The 15,166-nt window shown below is 41.5% G+C and overlaps 1 protein-coding gene across 1 annotated transcript; it reads left to right on the forward strand.

Annotated features, from left to right (window-relative positions):
- Nucleotides 1–1,622: 1,622 nt before the first annotated feature.
- Nucleotides 1,623–14,117, forward strand: CDCA2 (cell division cycle associated 2). The gene is given in 13 exon segments (XM_033081077.1): nt 1,623–1,697; nt 2,207–2,337; nt 2,811–2,928; nt 3,500–3,678; nt 5,728–5,812; nt 6,394–6,554; nt 9,667–9,842; nt 10,768–10,928; nt 11,673–11,782; nt 11,827–11,853; nt 13,047–13,508; nt 13,510–13,692; nt 13,695–14,117. Coding segments are annotated over 13 exon segments (1,899 nt in total). The 5' UTR covers nt 1,623–1,693; the 3' UTR covers nt 13,797–14,117.
- The last annotated feature ends 1,049 nt before the right edge of the window (nt 14,118–15,166 follow it).

Genomic DNA, 15,166 nt, shown 5'->3' on the forward strand with positions numbered 1-15,166 from the left:
GGAACACACCGGGGAGACCCTCGGGGGATGCCTGGGAGGGTCTGGGGGTGCCCGGGGTGAAGGTGCCCGGGGTAGGGCACACATGGGGGAAACCCTTGGGGGTACCGGGGAGGGTGTTGGGGGTACCCGGGCTGAGGGTGGAATACACCATTGAAACCCTTGGGGGATATTTGGGAGGGTCTGGGGGTAGCCAGGGTGGGCACACACCATTGAAACCCTCGGGGGATATTTGGGAGGGTCTGGGGGTACCCAGGGTGGGCACACACCATTGAAACCCTTGAGGGATACCCAGGAGGATGTTGGGGATACCAGGGTGAGAACGCTCCCATGGGCCACACACCACATTCGGTGTTTTTCCCTCATGTGTTGACTGTGATTGTGGCCCTCCCTTAAGGCCTGAGAGCACAAAAAGCAAAAAAAAAACCCCAATAAGAAATAAAAAGGTTGCGTTTTGAAGCAGCTTAATTCGGTAATTTTGTTTCTGGAAGCACGTGTATTTTTAGGAACAAAATTTCAAAGTCACGTTGAGTTGTACTTCATTAACTTCAACAAACTAACAGCAAAGAAATTGGCCTTTTAAAGTTTCTGCTTAAAAACTGCTAGCATTTCAAAAATATATATATATATATTTCTAGTGTTTCTTCTAATTTCTTTCCAAGACTTGTCTTTTCTTTCTGCTGCTGCTAATTAATGTTATTAAAAGTAGTATTAAACTGCTGATATTTATGGTAACACTTGGAGCAAAACAGTGTGGTTGTGATTAATGTCTTTTCCACCTGTATTTTATATTAATGTGAAATTTGGCAGTGTGAAATCACAGCCTTGTGGCTCCTTACCCTGAGCCACTCCTGTGTTTGTTTATAATGCAAAACACTGAATAATAATAATAATGAAGGTTTTTACTACTCTGTGTTTTTCTTTCTGGTTCCCACCCCTTGTGTCCTTTCCCTGCAGTTTTTTGGGGATAAATTTCCCTTCCCACCCCACTGTTAAACACCTTGTCCAGGATAAATGTGGGCTTGGGACAAGCTGGAGTGTGGTAGTGAGCTCTGCTCTTAGCAAGTAATAATTCTTTTTTTTCTTTTTAATATGAATCTGTAATTACAGGAGCAAAAGCTGAGTGAATGTTCCTTCAAATAAATCCCAAACAATGCTCAGAGGACCTAAAACTCCCCTGAAAGTTCAAGAAAATAAGAGTGGCTGTCCTGAGCAGAAGGAAAAGATCTCTCTCCCTCAATCAAGAGACCAGAAGAGCTGCAGAGTGACCAAATCCAAAATCATCAGACCATCCAAAAAGGAGAATTTCACTGATGGGAACCAGACCCAGCCACCAAAACGTGCCCTGAAATGCCCCAAAAACCCCAAGCAGAAATTGGGGGTTGGTGGGAGCTGTTTTGGGGTGCTCAGGGGGGATGTGCTCAGTGACCCCCCCTTACCTTTACACACAAGGAAGGATTTTCCCAGCAGCCCAGCTGCTCCTTTGGGAAACGACTTTGCCACTCCTGAGAGGGAAAAAGTGGAAGGAAAATCTGATTTTGGGCTGTCTGAACAGAGGAACAATCCTGTTTTTGGACTGTCTGAACAGAGGAACAATCCTGTTTTTGGACTGTCTGAACAGAGGAACAAACCTGATTTTGCTGCTGTGCTAAGTGCTGAGTTTGGGATCGCTCAGGAAGGTTTTGGCAAACCACCCATGGGTGAGCCTGGGGTGACAAATGACTTTTGTCCTGCTCACAGGAGCTTGTCCAGCCTGGTGCCAAAGGCTCTGATTTAGAGCAGAGTGAGCTGATCAGAGTTTGAGGATGCCCAGGAGCACACCCTGACTTCTTTATAGTCTATCCCACATATTCCTGTATTTTTAATTATACCCTTCAGTTGTACATTTAAATCCTAAAATGCTCTGTGTTTATTTCCCTTCAGTTAATGAAGTGTCTTGAGTTTCACAAGACAAATTCTGCAAGTGTTGCAGGACAAACAGAAAAGCAAAAAGGCAGATTTGGTTTGTGATTATTTGCTTTTATTGTTAATTTGATTTGTTCAGAGATGTTTCTGGGGCTGAGCTGGTAATTTTGTATCTTAGAATAAGCATTCATCAACCTTAAAAAGGATTCAAAATTATAATTTTAAAGCTTTAAGTACTACAAAACATTTTTGTGCTTTTGAGCTTTGTTTTTCTTTTTAACCTCTCCTCTTATCCCCTTTTCAGGTACTTCCCCAGCTTCACTAAAATTCAGGAGAAGATCAACCATTGGCTTGAGGGGATCACCAGAAAACAACTCCCTGATCAGGTACCTGGCCCAGCAGAGGAGCAGCAGGCAGAAAGAAGCTTTCACCCAGGTGAGAATTCACAAATTTCTGATGGGATTTCCATTCCCATCTCATGCTGGGAGCAGGGAAGGCTGGGATAAATAACCAGGATAACAACCATGGATCAGGGAATGTTCCAAATTTTGTTTAAACTTGGCTGGAATTTCTTCTCCATGTTGAGCTTGCTGATAAATTTTAATTTTTGTTATTTTCCTGTGTTTGCTGCACTTGGTTTTTGGATAATTAAAGAGTTGCTGGTTCCAAGTGAAGTTCATTTCAAGCATCAGTGACTTGGTTAATCAGATTTGTTCTGATTTTGTTTCTGGGCTGTCAGAAAGTAAATTCCAAACTAGAGGAGCAGATTAAATGCAATAAAATGTACCAGATTTCTGGGTAAAATTCCTTTTTTTTCCATGTATAGATCCAATTGCAGCCAGATTAAATCCCAGATTTTTACATCAAAGTGCAAACACAACATTAAAGCTCAAATTTTGTTTTGGCAGATCTCTCCTTTCAAACCTGCAAATGTGAGGTCACTGAAGGACAAGATTGATGCTTTCCAAGCCTCCTTTGAATCCCTGCAAGAAGCTGAGGGGGAGCCTTCCAAGGAAGGAGATTCCTGTAAGTTCAATAGATTAAATTAATTAGATTAATTATTTAAGATTAAATATCCTGCTTTACCTCAAATATCAGCTCTTCCTTTAGGATAAAAGCATGAAACTGGAAATATTTCTATTATAAAACAAAATAATCTTCCTTTATTGGAAGGTGTTGGTGCTTGGTTTGAGGTTTGTTTTGTTTTTAAACCATCTCAATGCACCCTGATTGTGGTTTCTGTCAAAACTTGTATTTTTGGGACTCTTTTCTTAGTTATAGTTCCTAGATTTGTACTCTTTGATGGATTTTTTACTGAGCATTAATGTTTTTCCATGAAACAGAAATTGTTTTCATTTTACTTCTGTTATTGCTGTTCTTAATGACATTTATGTGAAAAGAATCACTTATTTTGTCTTGAAGGCTGGTAATGTTATTTCCAAAGTAGATCTAAAAAATGTGTTCTCTTCCCTGCCTAGAACATTCCCTGACTTTTTGCACCTCTTGATGAAGAAACACAAAAAGAGAATTCATTGAAAAAACCTGAAGTTTGTCTTTGTGATTTGTTTGGATTCTGTTTTATTTTTAATTGCTGCAGCTCAGGACAAAACACCTTTTAAAAAAGAGCCAAACCTGGAGCAGTGGAATGAAAAGTTCATGTTGGGCAACAGAGGAGCTGCTTTGAAGGAAAATTTAAGTGAAAATGGGAGCAAGAGCAGCAGGAGGGAGCTCAGCATCTTGTCCCCACAGCCAGCTGTGACTGCCACTGCTGCAAAGGTGCTTTGGAATGGGGAGAAACCTCTGAGTTAAAACAGAGAATTTCTTCATTTTCCATGTCTAATCCTGCTAAGCATTTCATTCATTAAGCATTTCCCTGGGTGTTTTGGAAAAATAAATTGAGCTGAAATAGTGGGTGATGGAGAAAACTCAGATCCTTGTGTGGGGGATTAAAACCCTGCATAGTTTGTGCTGTTGTAAAAATCCTGTAACTTTTTCTTTAGGAATGGGTTTATGAGCAAAATCCCATTAAATCCTTGGAGCCTGTTCTAACTGGAGATACCCTGGAAAAAAGCCATGGTAAGAGGATTCAGCACTGCTTTAATCTTTGTTAAACTCTCATTAGGAAATGAAAATACCAGGATATTTGTCAGGGAGTGTTGCAGCTGACATTTGTCAGCTTGTCTACAACTTTTAAGGCACAGTAGAAACCTGAGGTAACTTTTTTGTATGTTTTATAAATTTCTAAAAATAACAAATGTATTGGGGTACAAAAAGAGCAATTTACAGGCTGATGGGTTTAGATGTGTACATTTCTATAGCTCATGTTTTTAGTATTAAAATGTTGTGAGTTTTCCTTCAAGCTTTCAGTGTCACAGCTCTGCTTGCTCTGCAGTTTCCAGGTGTGACCAGAGTGGCTCTGGCAGTGATGCTGCCTCAGATCCCAGCACAAGGAAGGCTGAGGGTGTGGAAAATGAGAGGCTGGGAATGCTGGGGGGCAACCAAGGCCCTGTGACACCCCTGGGAACAAGGAACACTCCCAGCTGTGACCTCTCCCAGAGCAGCTCCCTGCTGAGATCCATCCTGAAGAAACCCAGGGAAGGAGCTCAGGACAGTCCCAAGGTTGGTTCAATGCTTTAAGGGTGTCTGATTGATTGCTGTGGATTGGGAATGGTTTGGAAATGATTTTATCCTGCTTGGTTTTAATGTTGGCACAGCACTCTGTGATTCCTGTGACAAAAGATTGAACACTTTATTCTTGTGAACTCTCCTGAAACAGAGTTTGAATTTCTCAGGCACACACAGGTGATTGGTTACAGTCTCAGCCACTCATTTCCTTGGCCAATATACATCTGCACATCCAAAAGATGGGCTGGGACCCTCTGTATTTGTAAAATCCATCCTGTTATCACTCACTGCTATCCCAACATCATAGTTTGAATCCATCCTAACATCACTGCTTGAATCCATCCTAAAATCACTGCTTAAATCCATCCTGTTGTCACTCACTGCTTAAATCCATCCTAATATCTCTGATTAAATCCATCCTGTTACTCACTGCTATCCCAAAATCACTGCTTGGATCCATCCTAACATCATTGCTTAAATCCATCCTGTTATCTCTCACTGCCATCTCAACATTACTGCTTGAATCCTTGACTCCATCCCAAAATCACTGCTTAAATCCATCCTGTTATCACTCACTGCTTAAATCCATCCTAATATCTCTGATTAAATCCATCCTGTTATCCACTGCTATCCCAAATCACTGCTTGAATCCTTGAATCCATCCCAAAGTCACTGCCTGAACCCCTCCTGTTATCACTGTTTAAACCCCTCCTGTTATCACTGCTTTCAGCCTGGCTGGGTTTCAGCTGCACCTTTCATGTGCAATGTTTGACCAAAGCAGTTTGGTCATTTTGGGAGCTTTGAGTTGATGGGGTGACCCAATTGCATCTTCCAGTGAAGGGCTGACAGGAAAAACTGAGACTTGAGAAAGGTCTGCAGTGCCAGGAGTGGCTCCAAACCGACCTGGGGCAGGGATGGGAGGGGTGTTGGGCAGGAATTGTTCTCTCTGGGGCTGGGATGGAATTCCCAGAGCAGCTGGGGCTGCCCCTGGATCCCTGGCACAGTGGGAGCTGTCCCCATGGCACTGGATCATTTTTAAGCTCCTTTCCCACCCCAACCATTCCATCATTCCATGAATTTTGAGTTTTCTTCATGCAGCAAACAAGTAGGTTTGGTTAAACAAAGGACTGATTATTAAGTGCTGCTTAGAGGGCAATATTTTAATTAAATTTTGTTGTTCTGTATCTCTAAATCTGATAGAAATACTCCAACAGTGCCTTTGACAGAGGAGATGAATCTGCTGCAGTCTCCAGTTGTGTGAAAACCTTTGAACCATTGCAAACAGGTCAGATTTCCCTTTGTAAGAAAAAAAAACCCTTGGCTTCCTTTATTTCTTTTTTAAATAAGTATTTTTTAAAATAAATATAATTAGAAATGTAAATAAATGTTTATATTGCAAAATATTTTTTTGTATTTAAAAATATTTTATTTATTACAAACATAAATAGATATGAATAGATAAAAAGAAATACTGAATAAGTATTGTGTGGGATTCTAAGGTTTTGCCTAGTTACTGGTATTCATCACCACTGAATGACCTTGTGGCATCTGCTGATGTCATGGGAAAGGAAAGAAATATCTACAAAAAATAAAAATTAATCCCAAAACTTCAGAAAGCCTCAAACACCAGAATAAAATCCCTGATTTTTAAAGGAGTTTTACCCTTTTCAACTGAAACTTGGGGAACATTGGAGTCATTTTAATCTGTTTTTTCCTCAATTTTTTCATAAATCAGAGTGAGGATCCTGGCTGGCCTCATGTACAGATTGCTTGGGGGTGATTTTCAGAACATTTCAATCCCTTACAAATCCTCTGCTCTGTGCCCCTTCCCCTTCACTCAGCTGTCCATTCATTTCATTCCAACAGACACAAGTGCCAGCCAGAGCTCCAGAACACCAAAGAAGAAAAAAGTGACATTTGGGGACGCTCTGAGCCCCGAAATCTTTGACCAGAGCCTCCCTGCCAACACCCCCCTGCGCAGGGGAGCCTCCCCAGGCTGTGCTCCCCAGAGCCCCTGGGGCAGCCTGGGGCTCCCTGGGCAACCCCTGCCCCTGCTGGACTGGGGCTGGGAGGAGGTGAGTTTGTTGTTATCTGAATTATCAATTATTGTATTTGGATGGGATGAGGTGAGTTTGTTCTTTATTCTCTGAATTGTTCATTATTGGAGTTTGGTTGGGATGAGGTGAGTTTGTTCTTTATTCCCTGATAATTATCAGTTCTTGGATTTGGGCTGGGATGAGGTGAGTTTGTTATTATCTGAATTATCAATTCCTGGATTTGGGCTGGGATGAGGTGAGTTTGTTCTTTATTCCCTGAATTGCTAATTATTGGAGTTTGGTTGGATTGAGGTGAGTTTGTTCTCTGTTGTCTGTGAATTGTCCATTATTGGATTTTGGCTGGGATGAGGTGAGTTTGTTCTTTATTGTCTGAATTCTCAATTATTGGATTTTGGATGGGATGAGGTGAGTTTGTTCTTTTTTATCTGAATTGTCAGTTACTGGATTTTGGTAGGATTGAGGTGAGTTTGTTCTTTATTCTCTGATAATTATCAATTCCTGGATTTGGGCTGGAATGAGGTGAGTTCTTTATTCTCTGAATTATCAGTTATTGGATTTTGGTAGGATTGAGGTGAGTCTGTTCTTTATTCCCTGTGAATTATCAATTCTTGGATTTGGGCTGGTATGAGGTGAGTTTGTTATTATCTGAATTGTTAATCATTGGATTTGGGCTGGGAGGAGGTGAGTTTGTTCTTTATTCTCTGATAATTATCAGTTCTTGGAATTTGGTTGGATTGAGGTGAGTTTGTTCTTTATTATCTGTGAATTATCAATTCTTGGATTTGGGCTGGGATGAGGTGAGTTTGTTCTTTTTTATCTGTGAATTATCAATTCCTGGATTTGGGCTGGGATGAGGTGAGTTTGTTCTTTATTATCTGAATTGTTAATTATTGGAGTTTGGTTGGATTGAGGTGAGTTTGTTCTTTATTCCTTGATAATTCTCAATTCCTGGATTTGGGCTGGGATGAGGTGAGTTTGTTATTTATTATCTGAATTGTTAATTCTTGGAGTTTTACTGGGATGAGGTGAGTTTGTTCTGTATTCTCTGAATTATCAATTATTGGATTTTGGCTGGGATGAGGTGAGTTTGTTCTTTATTCCCTGATAATTATCAATTCTTGGAGTTTTACTGGGATGAGGTGAGTTTGGTCTTAATTCCCTGTGAATTATCAATTCCTGGATTTGGGCTGGGTGAGGTGAGTTTGTTCTTATTATCTGAATTATCAGTTATTGGATTTGGGCTGGGATGAGGTGAGTTTGTTCTTTTTTATCTGAATTATCAGTTACTGGATTTTGGTTGGATTGAGGTGAGTTTGTTCTTTATTCTCTGATAACTATCAATTCTTGGAGTTTTACTGGGATGAGGTGAGTTTGTTCTTTTTTATCTGAATTCTCAATTCCTGGATTTGGGCTGGGATGAGGTGAATGTTTTCTTTATTCCCTGATAATTATCAATTCTTGGATTTTGGCTGGGATGAGGTGAGTGTGTTCTTTATTCTCTGAATTGTTAATTACTGAAGTTTGGTTGGATGAGGTGAGTTTGTTCTCTGTTGTCTGTGAATTGTCCATTATTGGATTTTGGCTGGGATGAGGTGAGCTTGTCCTTTATTCTCTGAATTATTCTAAGCAGCTCTTTTAGGTTTTTAACCTGAAATGTTTTTCCATTCCCTTTTTCTTATATTCTACTGCTGTGTTTCTGCCACACAGAGCAAAGGAGTTTTCTTGAAGGGAACAAAATAAAACCCCATTATCTACATCTGCTGTCATTTATTGCTAAAAAATCTCATTTTTCCTTTGAAGGAAGGTGTTGAGCCTCTCCCAGAACTCCTGGAAGGTTCTGCTGCTGCAGAAACCCCTTCAGCTGTTGAAAATGCAGAAGGTAACCCCAATTTGTGTTTTTATCAGTAATAATGAAGCTTTTTCTCCCTGAAATTTGAGACTTGAGGATTTTGGTTTATTTTTCTGTTGATATTTTTTAATACAGGGGATAATTATTTTCAATTGTTTAGCACCAATATTTCAGTTGTGCTAAAATTTGAATGCTGGCATTTAATTGAATTTTTTTTTTTTTCTGAAGCTCCTTGCAGTAAATGCAGTTATTAAAGTTATTTAAATTTGTGATATTTTTCTTTGAAAATTTTACTGCTTAAAGTAATTTTTTTTTTACAGTCTTGATTCTGATACTGTAATTTTGGTGATTTTTAAATAGCAACCCAGCACCAAAAGAACTGAAAGTGGTTGTGCATATTTATCTGTGGATATTTTAATTATTTTTACCAAATCCTCTGTTTTGTAGAGCAAGGTAGAATTTTTTTATCTTGCTATGTTTGGTGATTAAGTTTCTATTCAAGACTAAATTGACTGGAGTGTATAACATCAGAAATTATGTAGATAATTTACTCAAAATGTGATTAACTTGCATTGAAATGGATTTAAAATATTTTTATTTTTAATTTATAGTAGCAGAGACTGACAAACCTGACATGATAACTCCTACTAAAAGGAAGGTGAGTTTCCTCAGTGAGAAAATTTAATTTTTTTTTTAACTTCTTCAGCCAGAATTGTTTCTTTTATCCCTCTTGATGCATAAAAAAGTTTTTGCAGCCTCAGGTCTGAGGATTTTCCATACCCAGGTATAAGGAAATAACTCCTTGAGGAAATGAGATTTTTCAGTGAAAATGATTTCCCAGTTATTACAAATGCAGCCTGATACTTCAATGGACAATTTCTATTGAATTTTCTGGGAGCTTTTTCAAATAATCTGACAAAAAGTTTTGGTTGCTGGAATTGGAAGGCACAGAATTGATTGTACAAGAAGTGATTTCAGATTTCAGTGTTGGGCAGCTCTGGTGGGAGGGGAAACAAGAGAGGAATAGAAAAAAAATAAATATCTGGAGATGAAAATGGACACAAATAAATAAATTTTCATTATTGTACTGTGTGAAATGAGTCTAATATTGAATTTGCCCCAATGAGGAGATAAATTAATTAAAATAAATTAATTAAATTAATTAATTCCATTTGATTTTTGTGCCTTTGCACTCTGCTGGGTGTCCCCAACCACCCCAAATCCTGTTCCCAGCAGGGCAGGCTGCGCCTGAGGACACTGAAGGGAGCAGCTCTGGAGCCACAGCCACAGAGGGTGACAAAGCCAGAGGGTGACAAAGACACTGAGGATGGCAAAGCCACTGAGAACCCAAAAAGGAGCAAGATCCAGAGACAGAAAAATCCAACCACAACTGCTCCAAGAAGACCAAGGTGAGTTCCAGCCACTCTTTTCTCGTTTTTTTCTCGTTTTTTCTCGTTTTTTTCTTGTTTTTTTTCTCGTTTTTTTTCTTGTTTTTTTCTCGGTTTTTTCTTGTTTTTTTCTTGTTTTTTTCTTGTTTTTTTCTTGGTTTTTTTCTTGGTTTTTTCTTGGTTTTTTTCTTGGTTTTTTCTTGTTTTTTTTCTTGGTTTTTTTCTTGGTTTTTTTCTTGGTTTTTTTCTTGGTTTTTTTCTTGGTTTTTTTCTTGTTTTTTCTTGTTTTTTTCTTGTTTTTTCTTGGTTTTTCCTTGGTTTTCTTGTTTTTTTCTTGGTTTTTTTCTGGTTTGTCTTCTTGTTTTTTTCCCTTGTTTCTTTTTTCCCTTGTTTCTTTTTTCCCTTGTTTCTTTTTTCCCTTGTTTCTTTTTTTCCTTGTTTCTTTTTTCCCTTGTTTCTTTTTTCCCTTGTTTCTTTTTTCCCTTGTTTCTTTTTTCCCTTGTTTCTTTTTTTCCTTGTTTCTTTTTTTCCTTGTTTCTTTTTTCCTTGTTCTTTTTTTTCCTTGTTTCTTTTTTTCCTTTTTTTTTTTCCTTGTTTCTTTTTTCCCTTGTTTCTTTTTTCCCTTGTTTCTTTTTTCCCTTGTTTCTTTTTTTTCCTTCTTTTTTCTCTTTTTCTCCTTTCCCCTATCTTACGGATTATTTTGATCTTCCTGTTGCTGCCTGAATATTTTCTTCTTCATCCCCATCTTGTTTTTCCTGCATTTCCTTCCCCATCCCTCTCCCTTACTGACTTTGAATCCTTGTAGGGCCAGAAGGATTTTTTTGTACAGAGATCTTTGTGTGTCACTTCATCCATCAAAATCCAGTGATGGGATCACTTATTGAAAAGCATTGCAGAGGATGATGAAAATCTCACTGTGCTTTATTCTCCTCCTCAATCTTTTCAGAAAACAAAATACCCAAGCTTTGGGAGAAGAAAAAGAAAAAGTCATGAAATGTTTATATGGAGAAAGAGAAATGGCTTCTAAGAAACCCCTCCTCAGCCCCATCCCTGAAATTCCAGAGCTTTTCTCTTTTGTCTCATCTCCAAGCTCACCACTCCTTACAGGTAATTTGGGTTTTACTTTTGTTTTGCTTTGCTCTTTCTGTTCCTTTATTTCAAGTTACAAAAAAAAATATTTTTTTACTTTTAATTACTTCTGTAACAGAGTCTGGAGGATCTAATCAATTAATAATAAATCCAGTTTTGGTTGGACTCCAGTGTAAATCTGACAAAAAATTCCCCTCTTCCCTTTGGGTTTTCATAATATTTAAGCTGCTGAGTTGGGCAGGAAGTGTTTGGGGATGTGCAGAGCTTTCTGCTGGGTGGTTGTTTAGGTTATTTTTATATAGGTAAATGAGTAAAAAGAGTGCAAGGAAAAAAGGGGAGAGTGTAAGGACAAAATAGGAGAGAGTGCAAGGAAAAATCAAAAAGGGGAGAGAATGCAAGGAAAAAGAAAAAAGGAGGAGAGTGCAAGGAAAAAGAAAAAAGGGAGAGTGCAAGGAAAAACAAAAGGGAGAGAATGCAAGGAAGAGAAAAAAACAGGAGAGGGTGCAAGGACAAACAAAAAAGGAGGAGAGTGCAAGGAAAAAGAAAAAAGGGAGAGAATGCAAGGAAGAGAAAAAAAGGGGAGAGAATGCAAGGAAAGACAAAAAAGGGGAGAGTGCAAGGAAGAGAGAAAAAAAGGGGAGAGTACAAGGGAAAAGTTGATATGAGAAAAATACCATGAAGCTTTTCTTGTACTAGCAGAAGATTTTGTGACTCACTCAATGAATCAATTAACCAATTAACCCTGTGTTTGCTGTCCTCCAGAGGGTGCAGGTCTGGCTGAGCCCACACCCAGGGGTGCCTGCAGGGCCAGGGACACCCCCAGGAGCCCCAGGCTGGCAGGATCTGTGCCAGGGGGCTCTGTGCAGCTGCTGGGGGCCCAGAGCCCTGGGCTGCAGGCTCTGAGCTGCCAGGGAGGCTGCAGGGAGCTGCTGGCACTGCTCAGGTAACTGCTGGGCTGGGAGCACAGAGATGGGCTTGGGGGGGATCAGGGAGGGAAATATCTATCCTTGGGAGGAGGTGTTGGGGATCTCAGAGCTGGGTTTGGGGGAAAACACTGCCAGGGAGGGAATCTCCATCCTTGGGAGGTGTTGGGGATCTCAGAGCTGGGTTTGGGGGGAAAACACTGCCAGGGAGGGAATCTCCATCCTTGGGAGGAGGTGTTAGGGGTCACAGAACTGCCTTTGGAGGGAGATCAGGGAGGGAATCTCCATCCTTGGGAGGAGGTGTTGGGCATTCAGAGGTGGGGCTTGGAGGGAAAACACTGCCTGTGAGGGAAATCTCCATTCTTGGGAGGTGTTGGAGGTCACAGAACTGGGCTTGGGGGAGATCAGGGAGGGAATCTGCATCCTTGGGAGGAGGGATTGGGAATCACAGAGCTGGGTTTGGAGGGAAATCACTGCCAGGGAGGGAATCTCCATCCTTGGGAGGAGGTGTTGGGGATCACAGAACTGGGCTTGGGGGAGATCAGGGAGGGAATCTGCATCCTTGGGAGGAGGTGTTGGGGATCACAGAGCTGGGCTTGGAGGGAAATCAAGGAGGGAATCTCCATCCTTGGGAGGTGTTGAGCATTCAGAGCTGGATTTGGAGGAGAAAACACTGCCAGGGATTTAACTGGGGAGCAGACAGGGAATCACCATCCCTGGAAGGTGTTGGGGGTCACAGAGCTGGGCTTGGGGGAGATCAGGGAGGGAATCACCATCCCTGGAAGGTGTTGGGGATCACAGAGCTGGGCTTGGAGGGAAATCAGGGAGGGAATCTCCATCCCTGGGAGGAGGGTGGGGGTCACAGAGCTGAGTTTGGACAAAAACACTGCCTGGCAGGGAATCTCCATCCTTGGGAGGAGCATTCAGAGCTCAGCTGAGCCTCTGAGCAAGCTGGGATGGAATAAAATGATCTTGGATGGCCTTTAAAGGTCCAACCTTGATCATTCCAGCATTCTCTGCTTCCCAAGAAATCTGAGTTTGGCCTCACAGTGAAACAGATTCCAGCCTGCAGGATTCCCTGTCAGGTGTTGGGATTTTGGAGACTGATGTGGTGAGGAGCAGTCAGTTCAGCTGTTTGAAACCAGTTTTTATGGATTACCTCTTGCCTAGATTTTAAAAAAATTAAGAATTATCTTTTCTTTATCCCCCACAGTTTTCAAATGCTGTGCCAGATGCAGGAAGTGCTTTTGATACATCTGAGTATTTCCAGCAAGGTGAAGAGGCTCCATGTGAAACAGAAACAAAAGAAAGCAGTTCCTTGTTAGAAAAGGAGGGATTGCCAGGAAATCTCCTGGCTGGAATGGAAATTGTGCAGGAGGATCCAGTCAGAGCTGATCCAGCAAGGAGAAGAAGAAGGAGCAGCACTTCCTTCCCCTTCCCTCCTGCTGAAAAGTTAGAAATCAGTGAAGCTGATGTTGCAGTTTGTTCCTACAGCCTGGAGCAGGTTCTGGCAGGGTCCCTGCAGGGCTGCAGGAGCAGCAGGGCCAGCACTGAGCTCAGGGTGAGGCGCAGCATGAGGCTGAGCAGGGGGGCAGCCACCGAGGGCCTGGCCTGGGTCCAGCTGCCCCCTGAGCTTCCCAAGCAGCCTCCCCGAGGCAGGAGGAGCAGCAGCAGCATCCATCCTGGCAGGAGCTGAGAATATTCACCCCAGGGAGCAAAACCTGCTCCCCTTGGCAGCCCCAGGGAAGGAGAATGAGGGCTCTGCTCCTGCCAGGAGGATGAGGAGGAGGAGCCTCTGTGAAGCCACAGCTCCAGAAATGCCCCAGGCTCCCAACCAGAGGAGGAGAAGCACAAATTCTGGGTGTGTAGGAAGGACAGCAGGAACCAAAACCACTCAGAAGCAGCAGAAACTCTTGAGCTGAGATTGAAAGATGTTTCAGGCATCTCTGATTTTCTGAAGTGAAGGTGCTGCTTAGAGCTTGTGTTGTCTCAAGTACAGTTTTCTTCTCTTTCCCAACTTCTTATTTTCTTACTCATTTTCTGGATAACTTAGAACTCACTTTCCTTGTCTTGGTGCCTAAAATGCCTGAAGATCTGAACTGTGTGGCAGACTGGCTCAGAGCATTGCTCTGGGACAGTTTTATGGCAGATAATGAAGAGAATAAAATTCTTCTCCCTGATCAATGTGGGTTTGCTTTTTGGAGTTAAACCATGGAGCTCCTGTTCCTCCAAGGGTTTGTTTCCCATGTGCTTGACCATTCCCTATAAATTGCTGGTGAAATCTGCATATATTTGATGTATAAATACATTAAAAAAAAGATTGTGTGCAACAAATAAAGGAATCACTTCTTGAAAGGGAAGAGGAGGATGTGGGGAACCTTTTTTATCTTCTGAAAAGGCATTGGGCACGAGTTCCTTCAGCTGAGATTTTGTGTTGGAGTTCATGAATGATTCTCGAGTGGTCATTAAAATAAAAAAAAAAGCTTTTAAATCTTTATTGTATATCAAATTCATGTGGCAGATGGAATTGCTGAGGGGAGAGAAGCTGTGCTTCACTTCTAGCCCTGTGTGTGTGTCCTGAGCCCATCCCTGCTGCCCCCATCACCTTCCTGCTCCAGCAATGGAATCAAGAGTGAGGACTGCAGGTGCTGTTTCATTTCTCATCCTGGGCTGTTCCAGCCCAGAGGGATCCCTGTGCCAGCCTGGAGGAAATGGCTTTGTGTCTATACATCCCTTCTGTGACCTGCTTTTACCAGGAGTGATGGGGATAAATCCTTTATGTACTTGGCAGCTTTTATAGAGCTTGAAAGCAACCAGAGCAACTTGGATTTTTATATTTTTCTCCCAAGGCAAGAATTCCTAAAGCAACTTGAAAGAAACTGCAACTATTTAAGTGGTGTTTGAGTTACAGAATCACTGGGTTGGAAAAGAGCTTTAAGATCAGAGTCCATCACTGCCCTGTGGCCCATAAACCACATCCCCCAGTGCCACATCTGCATGTCTTAAATCCCTCTAAAAACAGCTGCTCTCATGTTTGATCTTGGGGATTTGCTTTTGGGGAGAGTTCTTGTGTTGGATGCTGTGCTTGGCTGCCAGGAGAGGGCAGGCTGGGCTGAGCTTTGCTTGCAAGAAAAAAATATAATGGACAAAACCTGAGAGGCTGGCTGGGGTTAAAATGTAAGGCTCAAAAATGAGTAAATCAGTAAAAATAGCTGCTCCTTTGCTGTTCAAGACAAAGCAATGGAATTAAAATAAGTGAAATGAGGATGGACTGGGATGAGGTGGGAGTTTTCTGTGGAAATCACTTTGTGCTTGAGCTGTCTGGGTGTCCCT

Source organism: Catharus ustulatus, chromosome 27, assembly GCF_009819885.2.
Source record: "Catharus ustulatus isolate bCatUst1 chromosome 27, bCatUst1.pri.v2, whole genome shotgun sequence".
In the NCBI taxonomy this organism is placed as follows: Eukaryota; Metazoa; Chordata; class Aves; order Passeriformes; family Turdidae; genus Catharus; species Catharus ustulatus.